Source organism: Cetorhinus maximus, chromosome 26 (assembly GCF_964194155.1).
Source record: "Cetorhinus maximus chromosome 26, sCetMax3.hap1.1, whole genome shotgun sequence".
Taxonomy (NCBI): Eukaryota; Metazoa; Chordata; class Chondrichthyes; order Lamniformes; family Cetorhinidae; genus Cetorhinus; species Cetorhinus maximus.
Genome location: NC_135904.1, coordinates 11668505 through 11689567, shown reverse-complemented (window position 1 = coordinate 11689567; position 21063 = coordinate 11668505). Strand labels below are relative to the sequence as shown.

At 42.4% G+C, this 21063-nt stretch overlaps 1 protein-coding gene across 4 annotated transcripts in view; it reads left to right on the top strand.

Moving 5' to 3' along the window:
* The first annotated feature begins 545 nt into the window (after nucleotides 1–545).
* morf4l1 (mortality factor 4 like 1) overlaps nucleotides 546–21063 on the top strand; it is a 47552-nt gene continuing 27034 nt past the window's right edge. For 3 of the 4 annotated variants that reach the window (XM_078530103.1, XM_078530105.1, XM_078530104.1), the window contains exons 1-3: nucleotides 560–739; nucleotides 4929–4975; nucleotides 12860–12927. In XM_078530103.1, coding sequence (XP_078386229.1) covers nucleotides 700–739; nucleotides 4929–4975; nucleotides 12860–12927 — 155 coding nt within the window. In that variant the 5' untranslated portion in view covers nucleotides 560–699. Of the gene's footprint in view, nucleotides 740–4928; nucleotides 4976–12859; nucleotides 12928–21063 lie in introns of all 4 variants that reach the window. The other variant, XM_078530106.1, reaches the window with a different exon arrangement.

The following is a 21063-nucleotide window of genomic DNA, read 5'->3' as shown; positions in this document are numbered from 1 at the left end:
TAGAGGGAGTTTGAAGAAAATTTTTTTCACCCAGAAGGTAGAACTCACTGCCTGAAAGGGTGGTAGAGGTGGGAACTCTCACAACATTTAGGAAGTATTTAGATGAACACTTGAAACGCCATAGCATACAAGGCTATGGGCCAAGTGCTGGAAAATGGGATTAGAGTAGATAGGGGCTTGATGACTGGCGCGGACACGGTGGGCTGAAGGGCCTCTTTCCGTGCTGTAAAACTCTATGGCTCTATGTCTTGAGATGTTTCATTACGTTAAAGGGGCTATATAAATATAAGTTGTTGTTGTATAAAAGCAAAATACTGCGGATGCTGGAAATATGAAATGAAAACAGAAAATGCCGGAAAACTCAGCAGGTCTGACAGCATCTGTGGAGAGAGGAACAGAGCTAATGTTTCGAGGCTGTATGACCCTTCTAAAAGCTGTTATTGGGCCAATCTAGATTGTTTTTTAAAAAAACTACAACTCCCGGCGTGCACTGGGGTGAGGACGCACGCGCAGTGCGGTAGTGGAGTCGCTTGCGGGGTGACGTTATTCCGTTGCGTGCTGCGTCGCTCCAAGGAGCCTTCACCGGGCGCGTCGTGTTGCTCGGTGGCGGTGCGAGAGCAGACCCGGCCGCGATTATGGTTCGGAGAGAGAGGCGGTGGACAGGCAGTCGGATTTAGCGCGAAGAGACGGTTTGACTTGATGGCTCCGAAACCGGACCCGAGACCCAAATTTCAGGAAGGTGAGGCCAGCGGGGCGAGGGGAGGGAGACAATGGCGCCGGACCTGCCTCTCCCCCACCCCCCCATGCGCATGCGTGTAACAGAGCCTGACTGGGCAACAAGGGGCTTGCAAGCGCCTCATTGGAGATTTGCAGCTGCTTAGACTCCTTGTATGTAAGCACATTGCAGCCTTTCCTTACTATTGCTAATACTTGCATATAAAACAAAATCATGCAGAATATTTCTTCCACCAGCTTGTGTGTGTGTGTGTGTTATGTTTTCTGTTAAATTCAGGTTTGAGATTTTTTTGTTCACCAAGATTGCAGATACGGTGGGGGCTGATTTACAACGATAACCAAATAACTTTGCATTCTGACTGTTTGCAACAGAGCATTGCAGTGTACATTCCAGGTCTGTTGTACACTTCAAATGGCTTAAATGGGCCATGCCCATTCCCAGACGTATATTTTAGCAGGTAAATAAGTCAGCCTGATTAAACATGCTTTCTATGGCTTTACCTGCTAAAACCATCTCAGTTTCTTCTTGCAGCAAATGGGAATTGCAGAGTTTGCATGTTTCCACCTTTGCTTCATCCCTGAGCTCTTGCTGGTAGGAAAGCTGGATTTCTAGGGGTATCAACATTTAGTGGAAATGTCCTACCTTAATCCCCACATAATACTTTTCTGAAAGTGTAAGTAAATGAAACATACACAGGAAGACTCAAATTACATTTTTTTTTATGTGCTACATGATCCCCAAATGGGAGGTGATGGTAAGGCAATATTTAGGTAAGGATTATGTTGCTGCATTACACTGGCTGTGTCTGTATTGGCAAACAATTAACCATAAGGTGGAATAATAAAGAAAATATTGGAAATACACAGCAAGTCCATTAGCAACTGCAAAGATAGCTTAATATTTCAGGTGTAGACCCTTTGTCAGAGCTGTTCTGACAAAGAGTCTACATCTGAAACAGCCTGTATTTTCTTGTTTTCAGGTGCTGATGGACTTGCTGTCTTTTAATAAAACAGAATATGCTGGAACCACACAGCACCTGTGGAGAGAGGAAGGTAGGGTTAATGCTTCAGGTCACTGATCTTTTGTCAAATCTGAAAGACAATACTTTGATTTTATATTTTTAAATGTGCAGCATTTTGGAACATGGAGGGTTTCTGTACAATAACGACTGAGGGTGAGGCAAATGCAAAACTGAAGTATTGCAATGCCATCACTGGTAGGGTAGCATAATGATAATGTGACAAGTTTACGTAGGAAGTTACCATTGTAGATGCATGCATAGGAATTTTTAATGAGGGGAACTTTGACATATGATAAAGTGTGACAAGAAAATGAAGCTTTGAAATGGAACAAAGTTACACTGGTATGGTGCCTTTCACAATTTCAGCACCCAAAGTGCTGCACAGCCAATGAGACACTTTTGAAATGTAGTCACTGTTGTAATTTTTGTAACTTAGAGAAACATGACAGTCAGAGGGGCAGCAGGAATAAAGTTGGCAGGGCAGGTTGAGAAAGTGGTTAAAAGGGCACATGGGATCCTGGACTTTATAAATAAAGGCGTAGGGTGCAAAGCAAGTAAGTTATGATGGATCATTGATTAAATGGTTTCATTTGGACTATTCTGTCTAGCTCTGGGTACCACACTTTAAGAAGGATGTGAAGGCAAGAGAGGGTGCAGAAAGAATTTAAAAGAATGGTTCCAGGAATGAGGGATTTTAGTTACAATGGTAGATTGAAGAAGCTGGGGCTGTTCTTAGAGAAGATTGAGGTGTTCAAAATCATGAGGGGTCTGGATAGAGTAGATGGGGAGAAACTGTTCCCATTGGTGGAAGGATTGAGAATCGAATATATGCACTGCCTGAGTGTGTGGTGGAGGCAAATTCAATTATGGCTCTCAAAAGGAAATTGGATAACATCTGAAGAGAAGAACTTTGCAGGGCGATGGGGAAAGGGCTCGGGAGTGAGACTAACTGAGTTGTCTTGTAGAGAGCTGGCACAGGCATGACAAGCTGCTGGGCCTCCTTTGTTTTAACCATTCTGTGATTCTAATGTTTGCACAGCAGGACCCCACGACTGCAGTCATATAAAAGACTGGTTAATATGTCCTCATTGGGATTGGTTGAGAACACTGGAAGAACTCAGCAAAATAATACCTTTGGATCATTTACATCCACCTGAGAATGCAAATGGGGCCTCGGTTTAACATCTCATTCAAAAGATTGCACCTCTGATAGTGAAGCCATGCCCTTCTAACTCAGTCTCGAGCTATCACTCAGCCAGCACTATCAACTAATGATTACCTATAGATAGGAAGTGTGTGGGGATATGAGGTGTTTAATATGTAGGTATATAGATACTGATTTACATTCAATTAGAGAAGCGATAATTGCTGTGTTTGTGTATAAGGGAAGGTGATTATGCTTATTCATCTTTAATTCTGAACTGAAAGGCCTAATGGTGCACTCAGTCAAATGACTTTCTCCTCCCTGCCCCCAGCCCCTTGATTTATTTTTTCTAAACCCTCCCCTCCATCTTTCATTTCCCCTCCCCATCAGCCCTCCATGTTTTCTGATTGACCAGCTAGCTCATTAACCTTAAGACATTTGCTGCTTGTTAGTATGTGTTGATGGCAGCTACATGACTGAGCCTGTTATGGTGCAGGCTTTTGAGTGACCACTAGTTCAACACTTTGAATCTCTGAATCTGTATGTAACTGCTGATACTTGGGATTTGCAGAATATAATGCTGTGATCAATATTTATTGCTCAACCAACATTACTTAAGGAAATCAGCTTATCTGCTAGTTATATAATTGATGTTTGTGGGCCCTTGATCCACAGAAATTGGATTCTGCATCTCCTACATTATAATAATGACAGTACTGCATAAAGTACTTCATTTTCTGTGAAGCATTTTGAGATGTCCTGAGGTTGTGTAAGGTGCTATATATTTTTATTCTCTCAATGCAATCCTCCTCTCAAACTTTTGAAGTGATTCAAACATTCTTCTGGTTTGATGTTCAAAGTTTGCCATTTTAAGTCAGACTTTCTCTGTAATACTGCCCTCCCAGACAACCACAGCCTGACCTTGGTAGTACTTGTGTATCGAGTATACTTGCACTGGAAGCAGTTCAGAGAAGGTTCACTATGCTAATTCCTGGGATGAAGGGGTTGTCTTGTGAGAAGGTTGAGCAGTCTGGGCTTATACTCATTGGATTTTAGAAGAATGAGAGGTGATCTTATTGAAGCAGATCCTGAGGGGACTGGACAGGGTAGCTGTCAGGAGGATATCCCCCCTTGTGGGGGAATCTGAAATTAGGGGGCATAATTTCAAAATGAGGGGTCTCCCATTGAAGACCGAGATAAGGAGGAATTTCTTCTTTCAGAAGGTTGTTCGCCTTTAGAATTCTCTTCCCCAGAGAGCAGTGGAAGCTGGATCACTGAATATAGGCTGTGTTGGACAGATGTTTGATCTACAAGGAAGTTGGGGGGGTATGGGGAAAGACAGGAAAGTGGAGTTAAAGCCACAGTTGGATCAGTCAGGATCTTTTTGAATGGCAGAGCAGGCTTGATGGACTGAATGGCCTACTCTTGCTCCTGTTTCTTAAGATCATATCATCATAAGATCTTAAGAGTATCCATGTGTGAGGATGTGTGTTTCCCCAGCCACCTTCCCTCCTGTTTTATGTACCCCCAACGCTGCCAAACTCGTGCCACTGGGCTTACAGCATTAGTAGGGACAGATAGAAATGCTGAGCACCACAATTAGCACAGATAAGTATTGAACTGCAACATACAGATGCTCTCTCTCGGCCATTATTGGCAGTACTTGCAGTGGGTATGGGATGCGACTGACCACCGGCAACCAAGATGTGGAGTTTTTCTGTAAAATGTGCTCAACTCCTGTTAATTCAAAGTTGTGTTTGCTGGGAAAATAATTGGGTCAGCTGGTCATTTTCATTGAGCAGTAGTAACAAAGCAGCACAGAAGTTGTTTGCATGATTTTAATTCAAATTAAACAGCATCTTCTAATTTCTGAGTTGCATCAACTGGAATATGTGATTTCCCCAAAAAATGGGGTGGGGGGTGCGGGGTGGCTGGTGTTAGTCATTTTGAAGATTTCATTGTAATTGTACTGGAGATTGAATGTTAACCTTACAGAATGAATCACTTTGTTCCCTTTTTTATTCCAGGTGAACGTGTCTTGTGTTTCCATGGGCCATTGCTTTATGAGGCAAAGGTATGTGCTGCAGAAGCTTTCTTCTTTCAAGAGATTTTCTACTTGGCAAAATGCATCTTTATTTGTTTTTTATTACCAAGTTAGTATTTTTGTTCAGTCAGAAAAATATCCATCTCTTTCTTTTCAACAAAACAACAAATCTCGGAAAACCAATCTGGAATCTATTATACTGTCTCTTGGTAAATATGCTGTTTATAGAGAAAATGATAAATTGTTGGAAATACATGCCATATATGTATATATTTTCTATCTTTGTACTGCCTTACCACGTAAGGGTTTCTTAGTCACTGAATACTCCCTTAAGTCTCAAGATTAAAGAACAGTAAAGGAAGGCAGAGGTAAATTGGAAAGTGCTGGTTGGTGATTCTGAGCTTGGGTTGCCTGAGGACTGAAGGGCATAAAGAGTCCACATTTTTGCATCCTGGAAAAGAATGGGTTAGAGTTGGAGACTGCACACCAGTCTTGGTTTCAAATGAGTAAGGGGGACAGTGTACTTGTGATTTGGGAGGAATGACAATATTATCACAGAGCTCCTCTGAGCTGCAACCAAAATAAAAAGAGAGAAAGGTGAGAAGTGTTGCCACTTGGGCAGGAAAGGAGAACACTCGCTGATCAGACAAGTTTTGTTCTCTTATCCTGTCCAGAATTGTAAGTTGCAAAAAAGAGGATGTTCAAATATAGAAGCAGTACTGAAGTGCTGGATAGATTTGGGCTTTATAGATATAAAAATTGAATCTTAATTTTTGTATTTGGCACCAAAAAGGAAACTTAAGCCCCTTGAAGTTAGTTTCAGCTATTAAGGGAGTTCTGTTTGATGCAAGAGGTGATAATGAGGCAAAGAATCACAGTAGGTGAAGGAAATTAAGGGTGGAACCACCAAAGGTGAGATGTCAGTTACTGATTTGCAAGAGACATAAAACTATCTTCAAAGATTTGAAGGGGAAAACAATTAAGGATATGGAGAAAATAATTTGCTTCAGTTACACTGGAAGAAGGCTTGGGGTGAACGCTGAAGACACGCACGTCAAAATTTATTGATGTACACTGGAATTATCACATTGGAGGACCCTAACTCTCTTTTCAATGCGCTGAGAAGGGAATTGATACAAAGGAACAGAGTAGGAGTGAGAACCAACCCTGGTGAGTTTCGAGAATAATAAAAGAATCATCAGATACTGCGAAGATGGTGATTTGAAAGGAAACCTGGTATCTGTGAACATAAAGCTGCAAGCCTAAAATAAACCTGGAAATATATAGCAGGTACGCCAGCATCTGAAAAGAAATAGAGGTTTTAAAAATCATGAAGGCTACTGAGACAGTAAATAAGGGGAAAGAATTATCTTGAGTTTTAATGACCGGCAGTGCACTGCTTGAAAGGGCTGTGGAAGCAGATTCAGTAATAACTTTCAAAGAGGAATTGGATAAATACTTGAAAAAGAAAACAATTACAGGATGATGGATAAAGAGAAAGGGAGTGGGACTGATTGGAAAGCTGTTTCAAAAGAGCTGAAACAGGCATGAAGGGCTGTGTCCTATTCTGTGAAACTTATCAGAATGGCAGAAAATAGAAACAAAATGGCAATGAATTGCAGCCAGATTGTCATAGAGATGCAGCTGATTCATCAATGCCACTCACGAAAGGAAACTAATACCCCTACCCTGTCTGCACATGAATCCAGCCCCCACTCTAGAATTAACTTTTAAACATCAGAACAACAGGATGACATTCCATCTTCATGAGCCTGTTTGACTGACCTGTATCCTAACTCCATTTACTTGGTTTGGCTCCATAACCCTAAATATCCTTGCCTGACAATCTGTTTCCAGTTTCCTCCTCGGAAAGGTCCAGGCAAGCCATTTAGTTTTGAGATGTGCGATAAATGTAGTCTTGTTAGCGTGACCTGCTGCCCAAGAACAAATAATAAAGAACATAAATGGGTCTGTTCACAAGGGTGAGGAAATCAAAGGGAATTGGTCACCACTGGGTAAAGGGGCTTTTGCTTACCTTTCTTCTCTAACAAAGGATCTGCTCTCTCTTCTCAAGTGCTAAAAAATGCAATAAATGTGTTTCATTATTTTTTGTTTTAATTACAAGGGTTCCTGGTTTCTCATTTCCAGTAACTCCTAATTAGCAAGTGCATATGCATGTTGGACTTGGTTGTTCTGCAACTGTAGTTGAATAGCTTACCAACACTTTTTTGAAGGCACTATGTAAACGCCAAATTGTTGTTTATCATAACTCTTCATAATTTTAAATTCCTCTGTTAAATTTCTCCTTGTTCACTTCTGCTCTGAATGATGTTGTTCCTTGTTCCACCTTAAACTATTTACACTATCAAGGAGGCAAGGGTTATTCAAGCCTCTCACCTTGTGTGCTGCCAACAAAGTTTAGCCTACAAGCCAAAAATGTAGGATTTGGCTGCCTGGGTGGTGAGGCTTGCTTGTGTGGTTGGGGATTGGCAGTAAGGTGGGTGGTAATTCATGGACCTTGAACAGCAGTTTGGTCATCTCTCTGGTAGCACACCAAAGATTGCTACATCTATTTTCTGCTTTTGTGACATGCCCACTTTTCATTCTTCTATTTAAGGTGCTGACTCTCACTAACTTTTCTTTCATAAACACTGGGAGTTGTAAATAACGATCAGGAATGGCCTCTTCCCCATCTTCCTGAAATAGGGCCAAGGGCACAGTTGTGATGCTTTACCAGCATACCATCTAGGATCAGTCAGTTTTGCAAAGACTGGGAATCTTTTTACAATATTGTGAAAGCAAGGTGATTTGTTCCAAGCATTCCCTGTTGATATAACTGTTTGCAGCATTGCCTGGGCACTTCACATTGATGGGTTTGGTTAAGTGACACATTTTCTCCAATTGCTGTCGTTATGTAGTAGATGGTCTGCTTTTAATCAGCTCCTTCAAGTTTCAGTTGCGTAAAAGGGGAAAAGGTTTTGATTACTGCTGAGAATATGATCTGGATTAAATTAACCACGTTATATTTTCAAATTAAGCTTTAATTTTCAATGGAATTGTCAGGTTATGAATCAAGGTAAATACTGTGCTCATTTTTAAGCAATGATTGGTCTCCTTTTGGAAATGAGTGTAATGGAAATAGGAATTCTCATCAGTCTAAAACTCCTTTTTGAAAAAAATGATTGCACTGTTAGTGTCTCAGCCTATTCACTTTCCAGCAGGGGCCCATCGATATGCACTTGACCTTGAGGTCAGGTGAGAGACACTTTCCTTGACATCAAGGCCGCATTTGACAGAGTGTGGCGTCAAGGACCCATTCCAAAGCTGAAGTCAGTGGGGATCAGGGGGAAAACTCTGTTGCTTGGAGCCATACCTATCACAAAGGAAGGTAGTTGTGGTTGTTGGAGGTCAGTCATCTCAGTTCCAGGACATCACTGCAGGAGTTCCTCAGGGTAGTGTCCTAGGCCCAACTATCTTCAGCTGCTTCATCAATGACCTTCCTTCCATCAAAAGGTCGGAAGTGGGGATGGTCGCTGATGGTTGCACAATGTTCAGCACCATTCGCGGTGACTCAGATACTGAAGCAGTCCGTGCGTATATGTAGCAAGACCTAGACAATGTTCAATCTTGGCCTGATAAGTGGCAAGTAACATTTGTGCCACACAAGTGCCAGGCAATGATCATCTCCAACAAGAGCGAATCTAACCATCGCCGCTTGTCATTCAATGGCATTACTATCGCTGAATCCCCCACTACCAACATCCTGGGGGTTACCATTGACCAGGAAGTGAATTGCACCAGCCATGTAAATACTGAGGCTGGGAATTCTGCAGAGACTCCTGACTCCCCAAATTTGTCCACCATCTATAAGGCATAAATCAGGAGTTTGATGGGATACTCTCCGCTTGCTTGGATGAGTGCAGATCCAACAACACGCAAGAAGCTTGGCACCATCCAGGACAAAGCAGTCCTCTTGATTGGAACCCCATCCACCCACCTTCACCATTCACTCCCTCCGCCACTGATGCACAGTGGCAGCAATGTGTACCACCTACAAGATGCACTGCAACAACTCGCCAAGGCTCCTTTGACAGCACCTTCCAAACCTGTGACCTTTACCACCTAGAAGGTCAAGGGCAGCAGATGCATGGGAACACCACCACCTGCAGTTCTCTTCCCCAAACCCCACACCATCCTGACTTGGAACTGTATCGCTGCCCCTTCACTGTCGCTGGGTCAAAATCCTGGAACTCCCTTCGTAACAGCACTGTGGGTATACCTACACCACATGGGGTAAGCAAGGGCGTGAAAGGTTATCGGGGGTAGGTTGGAATGTGTAGTTGAGGTTGCATCCATCTGCCATGATCTTGTTGAATGGCGGAGCAGGCTTGAGGGGCCGAGTGGCCCACTCCTCCTAGTTTGTATGGACTGCAGCAGTTGAAGTAGGTGGCCCACCAGCACCTTTTCATGGGCAATGAGGGATGGGCAATAAATGCTTACCCACTGGCGCCCACACCCTGTGAAAGAATTTTTTAAAAAATTAACAGAATCTCCAAAGCATCTTTTTGTTTTCCATTCTCTGTATGGATGGCAAAAGCTAACTCTAGCTCCTTTCCTGCTGCCCCTCAGAGCTCAGCCAGCACAATCAGGCACTGAATTTTTTTGCGAGTTATCCTGGTTTGCATAACTTTTGGGGAAACTTCACTCGAAATAGGGAACTGATTTCCCCTCCCACCCCATTGAGTGCTTGTGTTCCATTTGGGGGAAATAAGGGGGAATGCTATTAGGTTCATTGATTTTCAGTGACTGAGCAAGTTCAATCCATTTTATTGCATGGGGATGCAGGGCTTTTATTAATATTTTGGGGATCACATTCTGTGATTGGTTTTCTGGTGATGTTCAGTCAAATGCAATGGCATTCTGGGATCTTTTCTGGCAGTTTTGAGGATGGATCTATTTGATCCAGTCTGTTTTTCAATGAAACCTAAATCAGTGGCCTTAGCTGAGATTCTTCTGTTTCTGAGCTGACTTGTTCTGTTTAATGTAATATACTTGCCCCTTTTTATTTAAAAAAAAAGCCTGATGGAGCACAGCCAAGGTACAGTAGCAGAGCCTTACTAGTTCATAAGCTGCCTTTCTCACCAACCACCTACTGTTGCCTCACACGAAAGAACAGGACTGTCATTATAAATGGGAGTTATGTGCATCTTCATTGCTCATTATTCCTACAGGTTATTAAAAAAAAAACACATTCCCTGCTCTCATTCTTCACCTCTTCCTACTGCTTTTACTGTTGGCCTTAGCTCAATGTTAACATTCTTGTTGCTCATTCAGAAGGTTGTGGGCCATCCAGGCTCTGCCTGGAGCCAGTTCGCTAAGACTGACAGCTTCGTGCACACAAAGCCAACGTGTCACTTTAGTAGAGTATCTTAATATTTAGACTATTTAGGAGAGAGTGCATTAAGTTTATTGTGTTAATTCACTCATGTTTGAATTGTATTCCTAATTTAAAAACTTCTAGATGAGAAAAGACAAGGTCTTTTCTAGGTCTAGTTCACGTTCTATAATCCTGGTTGTCACTGATAAAATAGCAATAGAGTTGTTGATTAATCGCGGAATCAATCTCTTTCGATTAATCTCCAACAGACCCAGACCTGAGGTGAGGGAACCCCCAGTAGTGGAGAGCTTTAGGAACCAGAAAATGAACCGGGAACCTGTAAATCAGGAAGTGGAAGGGAGGGAGGAAGGAACTGGAGAAAATTACAATTACCAGGGAAGTGGTACGGAGCAAATTGTTGGAGCTATGGGCTGACAAGTCCCTGGGCCCTGATAGACTTCATCCTAGGGTCTTAACCGAAGTGGCTAGTGAGAGAGTTAATGCATTGGTTTTGATTTTCCAAAATTCCCTAGATTTGGGGAAGGTTCCATTAGTTTGGAAAATAGCGAATGTAACTCCTTTATTCAAAAAGGGAGGGAGACGAAGCAGGAAACTACAGGCCAGTTGGCTTAACGTCTGTCATAGGGAAAATGTTAGAAGCTATTATTAAAGATGTTATAGCACGGCACTTAGATAAATTCAAGGCAATCAGGCAGAGTCAACATGGTTTTGTGAAAGGGAAATTATGTTAACAAATTTATTGGAGTTCTTTGAAGAAGTAGCATATGCTGTGGATAAAGGGGAAGCGGTGGATGCACTTTGATTTCCAGAAGGCATTTGATAAGTTGCCTCATCAAAGGTTATTGCAGAAAATAAAAGCTCATGGTGGGCTGGGGGAGGGGTAACATACTAACATGGATAGAAGATTGGCTAGCTAACAGGAAGTGGAATAGGCAAAAATTGGTCATTTTCTGGTTGGTAAGATGTAATGAGTGATGTGCCACGGGAATCAGTGCTGGGGCCTCAACTTGTTACAAGTTATATAAATGACTTGGATGAAGGAACCGAAGGTATTGTTGCTACATTTGCTGATGATGCAAAGATAGGTAGGAAAGTAATAGGACATGAGGCTACAATGAGTTGTGGTACATAACCCATAATATGGTACAATAGGTTAAGTGAATGGGTGAAGATCTGGCAAATGGAGTATAATGTGGGCAAATGTGAAATTGTCCATTTTGGCAGGAAGAATAAAAAAGGATATAATCTAAATGGTGAGAGATTGTACAGCTCTAAGATTTAGAGGGATTTGGGTGTCCTAATGCACGAATCGCAAAATGTTAGTATGAAGGTACAACAAGTAATTAGGAAAGCTAATAGAATGTTATTGTTTATTGCGATGGACGTTGAATACAAGAGTAGTGAGGTTATGCTTAAGTTATACTGGGCATTGGTGAGACCACATCTGGAGTACAGTGAACAGTATTAGCCTCCTTATTTAAGGAAGGATGTAAATGTGTTGGAAGCAGTTCAGGGAAGGGGTTTACTAGATTAATACCTGGAATGGGAGTGTTGTCTTATGAGGAAAGGTTGGACAAGCCAGGCTTGTATCCACTGGAGTTTAGAAGAGTAAGAGGCGACTTGATTGAAACATACAAGATTCTAAAGGGTTTGACAGGGTGGATGTGGAGAGGATGTTTCCTCTTGTGGGAGAATCTAGTTTAAAAATAAGTCACTGTTTAAAAATAAGGGACTGCCCTATTAAGACTGAGATGAGGGCAATTTTTTTCTCTCTTCATCCAAAAGGCGGTGGAAGAGAATCTTTGAATATTTTTAAGGCAGAGTTAGGTTCTTGGTAAGCAAGGGGGTGAAAGGTTATCAGGGGTAGGTGGGAATGTGGAGTTGAGGTTACAGTCAGATCAGCCATGATCTTACTAAATGGCGGAACAGGCTCGAGGGGAGAGTGGCCTACTCCTAATTTATACGTTTGGATATTGGTTTGAGGCTTAGGGTACAACACTAAGTGGAGTTTACAGTTTTTATCCCCAAAGACTTACTCCATATTTTGGTTTTATTCATCCCGAGTTGATATTTAATTGGAAAGATTTGCTAGTTAATGTTGGAATATCAGATCTTTGGCCATCAGGTATTGAGGTGGAATCTCACTGGGGATTAGTCAGTTAACCCTAGATGGAGGGAATGCGTGCTGTGTCTTGGGTGTGGTGAGGGAATGCTTGTTCTGTTGCGACATTGGAAACAGAGATCAGGGCACATTGGCGACCATTCCCTTATGGGATCCCTCACGCTTCGCCTTTTCTCTTGGAATGGTTACCATTTTTCTTTCTCGTGCTAACTATGCTTTTGCAAGTTGTCTTGCAATATTAGCTGCTGATAGATAAATGTACCTTCGACTTCTACATCAATTAAAGTAATTATATCAAAAATTACTTGTATATTTTTGTGTGCTTTTCCTAATGACCCCTCAAACGTGGCTGCTGAATTTAATCTAGTTAATTTTTCTTTTTTTTGTATTGTAGTGTGTAAAGGTTGCTATAAAGGACAAACAAGTGAAGTACTTCATACATTATAGTGGCTGGAATAAAAAGTAAGTATAAAATGCAGAAAATAGAGGTAACACCAAGATCGTGAATATGCTTGAATGGGGAAGGTATTGTCTAATATGGAATTATTAGAAGAGACTAGAATTGTGAAAGGCGAGGGAGCTCAATGGAAACAAATGAAAAATAAGTTTGGAACAAATATGTGATAAATGTTTGGCGTAATCTTTTGAGCAAGATCCAGGGAATGAAAAAACATTGTGGTGACTGTAATTAAATTGCAGCAATGTGCCATGAGAGGGGAGTGCTTCAATGGTTTGAATAGCCATTTTTTACCCAGACTTGACAATTTAGAATTCAGTAATGTTCACCTTGTTGACGCTACACTGTGCAAACATTGACCTTATCTGTAACCTTGAACTATTAAATGCTACAGTCACAGTTGTCACTGTCCTTAAATTTAAGGGTGACGTCTAATTGGGGCCGTGATTTCTGCCATGGGTCTTCGTCTGACTGAGTAGGCTGATTTTTAAACCCGCAGACCTTTGGTCATATGGGGCAGAATGACCCACAAGGTAGTGCAAGATTTGCTTCCTTTACTTCCCTTCTGTGACTTGATCATTAAAGTGTTGGGACGGGTGGCATGATGCAGCTTGATGGAGAAGTTGCCATTCTGACCGATTGGCAGCAAGCTTCTCCCAGCCATTAAGGTCAATGCCACCATGCTTCAAGGAGAGCTTCACGGTGTCTTTGAAGTGTTCCCTTTGTCCTCCCCTGGAGCGTTGGCCATTTGAAAGTTGAGAAAGGGCAATCCAGACATAGTGGCCAGCCCATTGAAGTTGATTTTGCAGGAATTTTGTCTGAATACAGTGGACCTCGCTTCAAGAAGCCCACCATATTAATAATTGGAACTCTCTACGCAAGAGAAATTTCTAGTTTGAAAATAAGTTGTAAATTGAAGGAGGCTAAAGATGCTGAACCATAAAATGTGTTCTGGAAAATTTTACTTGGAGATGGAGGAGCATAACATTAGAAATAGGAACAGGAATAGACCATTCGGCCTCTCGAGCCTGCTCCGCCATTCAATAAGATCATGGCTGATCATCTTGTGTTTCGATTTCCACACTCCCATCTAACCCCGATAACCTTCGATTCTTGTTAGGCAAGGGAATCTATCTACCTCTGCCTTAAAAATATTCAATGACCCCGCCTCCTTCACCTTCTGAGACAGAGAGTTCCAAAGTCGCACCACCCTCCAAGAGAAAAAAAAATTCTTCTCATCGCCGTCCCGGGGAGGAAGAGGATTCAGATCTTAGATGGCATTTTCATAGCATTGTTACATAAACGCAAGCTGGAATTTTGCACTCCCGTCCCTCCCAGGTGAGGGCTGACAGGTGGGGGTAGGGGAGGCATAAAGTTGGGTGGCCTGACGGGTACTGTGCCGGTTGTCTGCTTCCGCGGAATTTTACCAGTGGCGTTGGGGAACGTCTGGTTTGCCACCACCTCTGCAAAAAAAAAAAATAATCCAGTCACAATTGTGAATGTTGACCTTCCTTGGCACCTCTGGCACATTTACGGTGCAGTGGTTTGCAGTCTGGGAAGGGATGCTCCGAATTCACAATGCACTGGGCTGAATTCAGAGCTTTGTTGGTCAGGCTAAAACAAATGGGCATGCATGACTCCACTTGTGGTGGAGACTATTGTGAGAATGGGTCTTTAATGGCAGTCGTCAGCCCGCAATAAATATCCTTATGTCCTGTGTTATTGTAGCATTTGTACTTGTGCCACTGATTTTCTAGAGGCCACATTCTCAGCACATCAGGCCAGCAATTGATGCATGCAGTTTGCGTCTTCAGTAAGTAAAGAACTAGGTGTTGATCTAACACACCCTCAGCAGATCTCTCTCTAACGCTGTTCTGAATCTGTCATCAAAGCTGTAGAATTAGCATTTTCTTGTCAACCCTGCAAATGACGGGTTGTGTCAAATCGTTTTCAGTAATTGTCTCTCCGCCCCATCGTTTATGATCTTGGTCAAACCTCTGGACCGGCCTTGAATGGTGGCCAGGTGCTCATCTGCAGAGAGGACGATGAATAAAGTGAGTGGACCTTGCAGCTCTTATGTGGCCGAAGTGGCTGGTTTGTGCCCGAGGAGAGGCTTAGGCCCTTGATGAAAGAATGGCACAAGGAGACTTGAAGGAGATATTTGCTGAATTGAAGGTGTTGGCAGTATTTGAAGAACCCTCAAGCTGGGGGAGCGGTGGGTAAACAGGAGCCATTAGGGTTCTGTATCAGTGTTCCCTCGTAGGTTGTATGGCTGCATAGCAACCTGGAGGTTCCTGCACCAGCCCAGCACAAGTCATTGCATTTCGGTTGCCGTGCAGACAGGTTTAAAGAACACTGTGAACTAAAATGAATAGGTCCAACTCAACAAAAAAAAATGTTTACGGGAACGTTGTTCTTCATTCTTGACAACTATCCAGTGACCTGTGTTGGAGGTGTGCAGCTGGACTTGGACCGAAGACAGGTTTGACCTCAGCGCTGATGCCTCCGTGGCATCTGTTGATGTGCACCCTGGGCTCATATAAAGGTTACTTGGGCAATGTAAGTCCTTGAGGGGCACAACTAACTAGAACTGCACCTCAGCAAAGTCTTTCTACCTCTAGAAAAGGAGAGAATTGACTTTTGTCAGGACGAAGGGGACAGAAAGAAACTGATTTGATGTTACCTGGTTTTTGTATCAAGATGATCTTACATCCCAGAAAGGAGACTAAAGATTAAATTGCTTGTATTCCAGCTTATTAGATCTGTATATTTTGGTGGAAAATTGTAGCTTGCTCAAAGCGTTCAAGTGATTTTACAGTTAATTTGCAAAAATAATCGCAAGTGAGTTTGTAAAAAGAAAAATTGTGACTGTACTGAAAATCACAACTCTATATAGGATGCTCAACTGGATATTTTTAAAAATTACTATTTTATCAATGGACAACTTGCAAAAATTATTACAGTTAACAACATTTACTCAATTAAGTAGCATTGCAAAGAGATGGCTCCAATTTACACACCCCCTCTTAAAAACGATTCAGATGATGCCTTCATTTTACCCCAGAATTGATGCCTTGTCACGGTGCCCACAACACTGCTTTGTTCAGCAACAGAAAATGTAAATACCATTGTGTTCAATAGAGCTGGGTCCTGAAGATATGCATTGTTTACAACTGTAGGTTAGGTTAATGAGAGAAAATGCCAAATATGTAATTCTTTATTGTTTCGCCTGTTCAAACAGCTTAGGTGTGTGGTATCTTCAAGATTGCAGGTATTGTAAAGACTAGTTAGAATTCTTTTACTTAAGACTAAAATAAAATGTCATTGTTTTCCATGCTGCTTCACAGAATTATTTTATCTTTACTTAGCTTCTGGAACTATATAAACTCAAAGATTGTTTTCTAAGAAAGTGAACATATAAGACCATAAGACTTGGAGCAGAAATTAGGCCATTCGGCCCATTGAGTCTGCGCTGCCATTCAATCATGGCTGATAAGTTTCTCAACCCCATTCTCCCGCCTTCTCCCCGTAACCTTTGATCCCCATACCAATCAAGAACCTATCTATCTCGGTCTTAAATACACTCAATGACCTGGCCTCCACAGCCTTCTGTGGCAATGAATTCCATAGATTCACCACTCTCTGGCTAAAGAAATTTCTCCTCATCTCTGTTCTAAAAGGTCTTCCCTTTACTGGCTGTGCCCTCGGGTCCTAGTCTCTCCTACTAATGGAAACATCTTCCCCACATCCACTCTATCCAGGCCTTCCAGTATTCTGTAAGTTTCAATCAGATCCCCCCTCAATCCTTCTAAACTCCATCGAGTATAGACCCAGAGTCCTCAAATGTTCCTCATATGTTAAGCCTTTCATTCCAGGGATCATTCTCGTGAACCTCCTCTGGACCCTCTCCAGGGCCAGCACATCCTTCCTGAGATACGGGGTCCAAAATTGCTCACAATATTCTAAATGTGGTCTGACCAGAGCCTTATAAAGCCTCAGTAGCACATCCCTGCTTTTATGTTCTAGTCCTCTTGAAATAAATGCCAACATTGCATTTGCCTTCCTAACTACCACGTCAACCTGCAAGTTAACCTTAAGAGAATGCTGGACTAGGACTCCCAAGTCCCTTTGCACTCCAGATTTCTGAATTCTCTCCCCATGTAGAAAATAGTCTATGCCTCTATTCTTCCTACCAAAGTGCATGACCTCACACTTGCCCACATTGTATTCCATCTGCCACTTCTTTGCCCATTCTCCTAACCTGTCCAATTCCTTCTGCAGCCTCCCCGCCTCCTCAATACTACCTGTCCCTCCACCTATCTTTGTATTATCTGCAAACTTAGCCAGGATTCCCTCAGTTCCTTCATCTAGATCATTAATGTATAAAGTGAAAAGTTGTGGTCCCAACACTGACCCCTGCGGAACTCCACTAGTCACCGGCCGCCATCCTGAGAAGGACCCCCTTATCCCCACTCTTTGCCTCCTGCCAGATATCCAATCTTCTGTCCGTGCTGGTACCTTGCCTCAAACACCATGGGCTCTTATCTTACTGAGCAGCTTCCTGTGCGGCACCTTGTCAAAGGCCTTCTGGAAGTCCAAATAGATAACATCCATTGGCTCTCCTTTGTCTAACCTACTCGTTACCTCCTCAAAGAATTCTAACAGATTTGTCAGGCATGACCTCCCCTTGATGAAACCATGCTGACTTTGCCCTATTTTACCATGCACTTCCAAGTATTCTGAAATCTCATCCTTAATAATGGACTCTAAAACCTTACCAACGACCGAGGTCAGGCTAATCGGCCTGTAATTTCCCGTCTTTTACCTCACTCCCTTCTTAAACAGGGGGGTTACATTAGCAATTTTCCAGTCCTCTGGGACCCTCCCTGACTCCAGGGATTCCTGAAAGATATATACAGATACAGGCATGAACTTGGTGCAAAATCTATACAATTTATATAAATTTTGGGAATATCTGTTAAATTGCTTCCAAATATAAGTATTGTACTGATGTGGGGGGAATGCACAAAATGTTCCCATTTCAGCCCCTGGTTTGTGCTAAGTTAGGTGGCCTCAGCTGCAGTAGCTGTAGGGGCAATACATTCAACCTAGTCACTGAATTAGGGAGGAAGAAATTCAGGCACGATCCTGACTTCTTTCTGGTAGCTCCTAGCTGGCTAGTGCACCTGCCGCCATGAGCTGAAATCAAAATCGGGTCAAGTGTGATATGCCTCATGGTCAAGTAGCCTGCCAACACACCATCCAGCATGAAGACTTCACGTTTGGATGTGGAGGTTGCTGGGTCTGTGGCGCTAAAATGGCACCTTTGGGGAGGAGGGAACAAGATTTGCTTGGGGTGAAGCTGAATTAACATGAGAAATGAGCTTGTGAGAAAACTCTGGGTTAGTGACAGAACCTACTGATATAATGCAGATCTTGTACTGTTTGGCTCATTTTCTAATCAGATGCCTTAATATGAATTTTAAAATGCTTTTTGTGTATATCTAAGGAGGGACGATGGTCTTTTGAGACTGACTCCTCTCTAATGCAGTTTCAGATTACCCCTAATGTTGATAAATGATTCAGTGAGTGCTGCTTTTCATTACCACAGAGTTCTTTATTTGATATTGCCATCAAATTGAAATGTTTTATTCACTACTGCAAATCATTTGCAAATCAGAAAGCTGTGAGGTTGCTTTAGGTAACCTGGTTTTAACGATCCACTAAATCAGCGCTGCCGCTCCAATAACTTGCGTTTGTGTATCACCTTTTAATGTAATGAAACATCCTATCAAAGTGAACAGGAGGGAGATGGAGAATGGTACAGTACAGAAAGAGGTAATTCAGCCCATTGTGCCTATGCCAGCCCTTTGAAAGAGCTGGCCTATTAGTCCCAGTGCCCCCTGCTCTCTCCCCATTAGCCCTGCAAGTTCTTCCATTTCCCGCTATATCTAATTCCCTTTTGAAAATTGTTATGGAACCTGCTTTCAGATTGTATCAACTCGCAGGACTAAAAAAGAAATGGCCTCCAGTCACCTCAGTCTCTTCCGTAAAGAAAGTGACGCCTGCATGACCAGCTACACGGTTATACAGATGGGTTTGGAAGGGTTTTTTTTGTTTTGAAGGTTAGGAAGAGACGTGGAGCAAGAAAGTAAAATTTAATTTTTGTAGCCCCCTTTCGCAGCTTCACGATGTCCGAATGAGATTCAAGTCAATAAATTGCTTTGGAAATTGCACTGTCTGTTAGCAAGCGTTGTACATACGTTCCCACAATCAGTAAATGCTAACTGAGCAGCTATCCTTTTTGGTGATGGCGTTTGGAGAATGAATATTGGCCAGCATCTTGGCCAACTCCTCAAATGGTGTCATTAGGTCTTTAGTGGTCACAGGCATGTAGGACCTGGGTTTAGCATCACCTGAAACGCAGCAGCTCAGTGCAGCAGGACTGCACTGAAATGTTGGTCTGGATTAGGCACACGAGTCTTGGGAGTGGGGCTTGAACCCCAAGATTTGGATGGGAACACTATGAACTGAGCCAAGCTGATGATGTATGTAAAGTTTACATCCAGGTTGGCACTTGACAGGGCCAGAGGGGTTTTAGGAAGAACATTCCAAAAACACTAATTTAATCGATTGTGATTTCAGCTTGTAATTACAAGACCAGCACAAACCTGGTGGGCCTCACATTCTGGAATCTGCAGCTCTGACTTTTATCCAAGAATGCAATTTTTTTAACGACTCCCAATATTTTTTCAATTTCAGCAACGCGTAATGGTGGGAATGTGAAATTTTCCTTCAGTAGCCCAGATTCTTTATGCTAGGTCTGTGCTAGGAGTTGGCTGTCTTGCCCAGGCTTGTCTGCAATGTGCTGCGGTGACTTGTTCTGATTTTGTAGGGTCATTTTTCATTTGCGTAATCTCCCAGTGCAGCTTTAGCCTTGCATTGACAGCTCGTGTGATAGAGTGATGGGAAAAATCTGCTCAGCAGCTTGGGTTTAAAGGGGCATGTGCACATAGATGGCTGCATGCGCAGATAAATATTGCCTTGTAGAACTTTTACAGCACAGAGGCCTTTTGCCTGCATTACTGATTCCTATTTCCCTGCCATTTTCCTCAGGCACTGAGTTTTTTTGTTTTTCAAATACTTATGCTGTTCCCTTTCAAAAACTGCTTCCTTCCATTTTCTGGTAGAGTATTCCATGTCCTAACAATTCTGTGATAATAAAAATGAGTAAATGCATCACAGAAGGAAGTGATTTGGCCCATGCCTATGTTGGCTATTTGATAAAGCTATTCAGTTTGCCCCACCCACCAACCCCCCAACTTCCCATACCCCTGCAAACTTTACCCCTTCAAATATTTATCCAATTCCCATTTTGAAAATTGTTATTGAATCTGCCCCTGTTTCTTACACTGTTTCAGGCTTTATTTTTTCTCTTTTTGCCAGTTACCTTAAATCTGTTTTCTCTGATTGCTGACTGGTCTGCCAATGGAAGTAGTTTCTCTTTATATTCTATCAAAATCTGTCATGATTTTGAAGATCTCAACAACTCGCCCTTAACCTTTTCAGCTCCAGGGAGATTCTCCCAACTGCTTCCTTTTGTTCTTTAGATTATAAATGGACGCTCTGTAGCCACAAGACTCTTTTACCACTCAGTGGCAGTAGTTTTTCTTTATTTACTTTGCAAACTCTGGCATGACTTTTGATGAGCTCCGTCAGATTTCCTGTTGATCATTAGACCTTCATGCCTCTGCCAGCTTTTAAAAAGAACTATCCAATTAGTCCCTCTCCCCATGCTTTCTCCCCTCCCTGTTTCAGTGGGAAGGTACCACTTCCCTCGTCTCCAGTGAGATGTTAGGATGCAGAGCGGTAAGCTGACAGTATCCTGAAAGTCGACTGGATGTCGGATATAAAGTCCTGCTTAGAATCGGACAGAAGCAAGATCAAACTTGCAAGCAGCCAGTGGTTAAATCATTTCAACACCAGAAGGGGTGAGCTGAACAGAAAGGCTTCACTTTTTTTCCTGATAAGCTGCAGAAAACTTTGATTTAACCAGCAGTGCATGTCAGGCAAACAATCTCATGCTGTCCTGGAGTCTGTCATGTTGGAGAAATTATATTTGGGTGTCATTGGCATATATA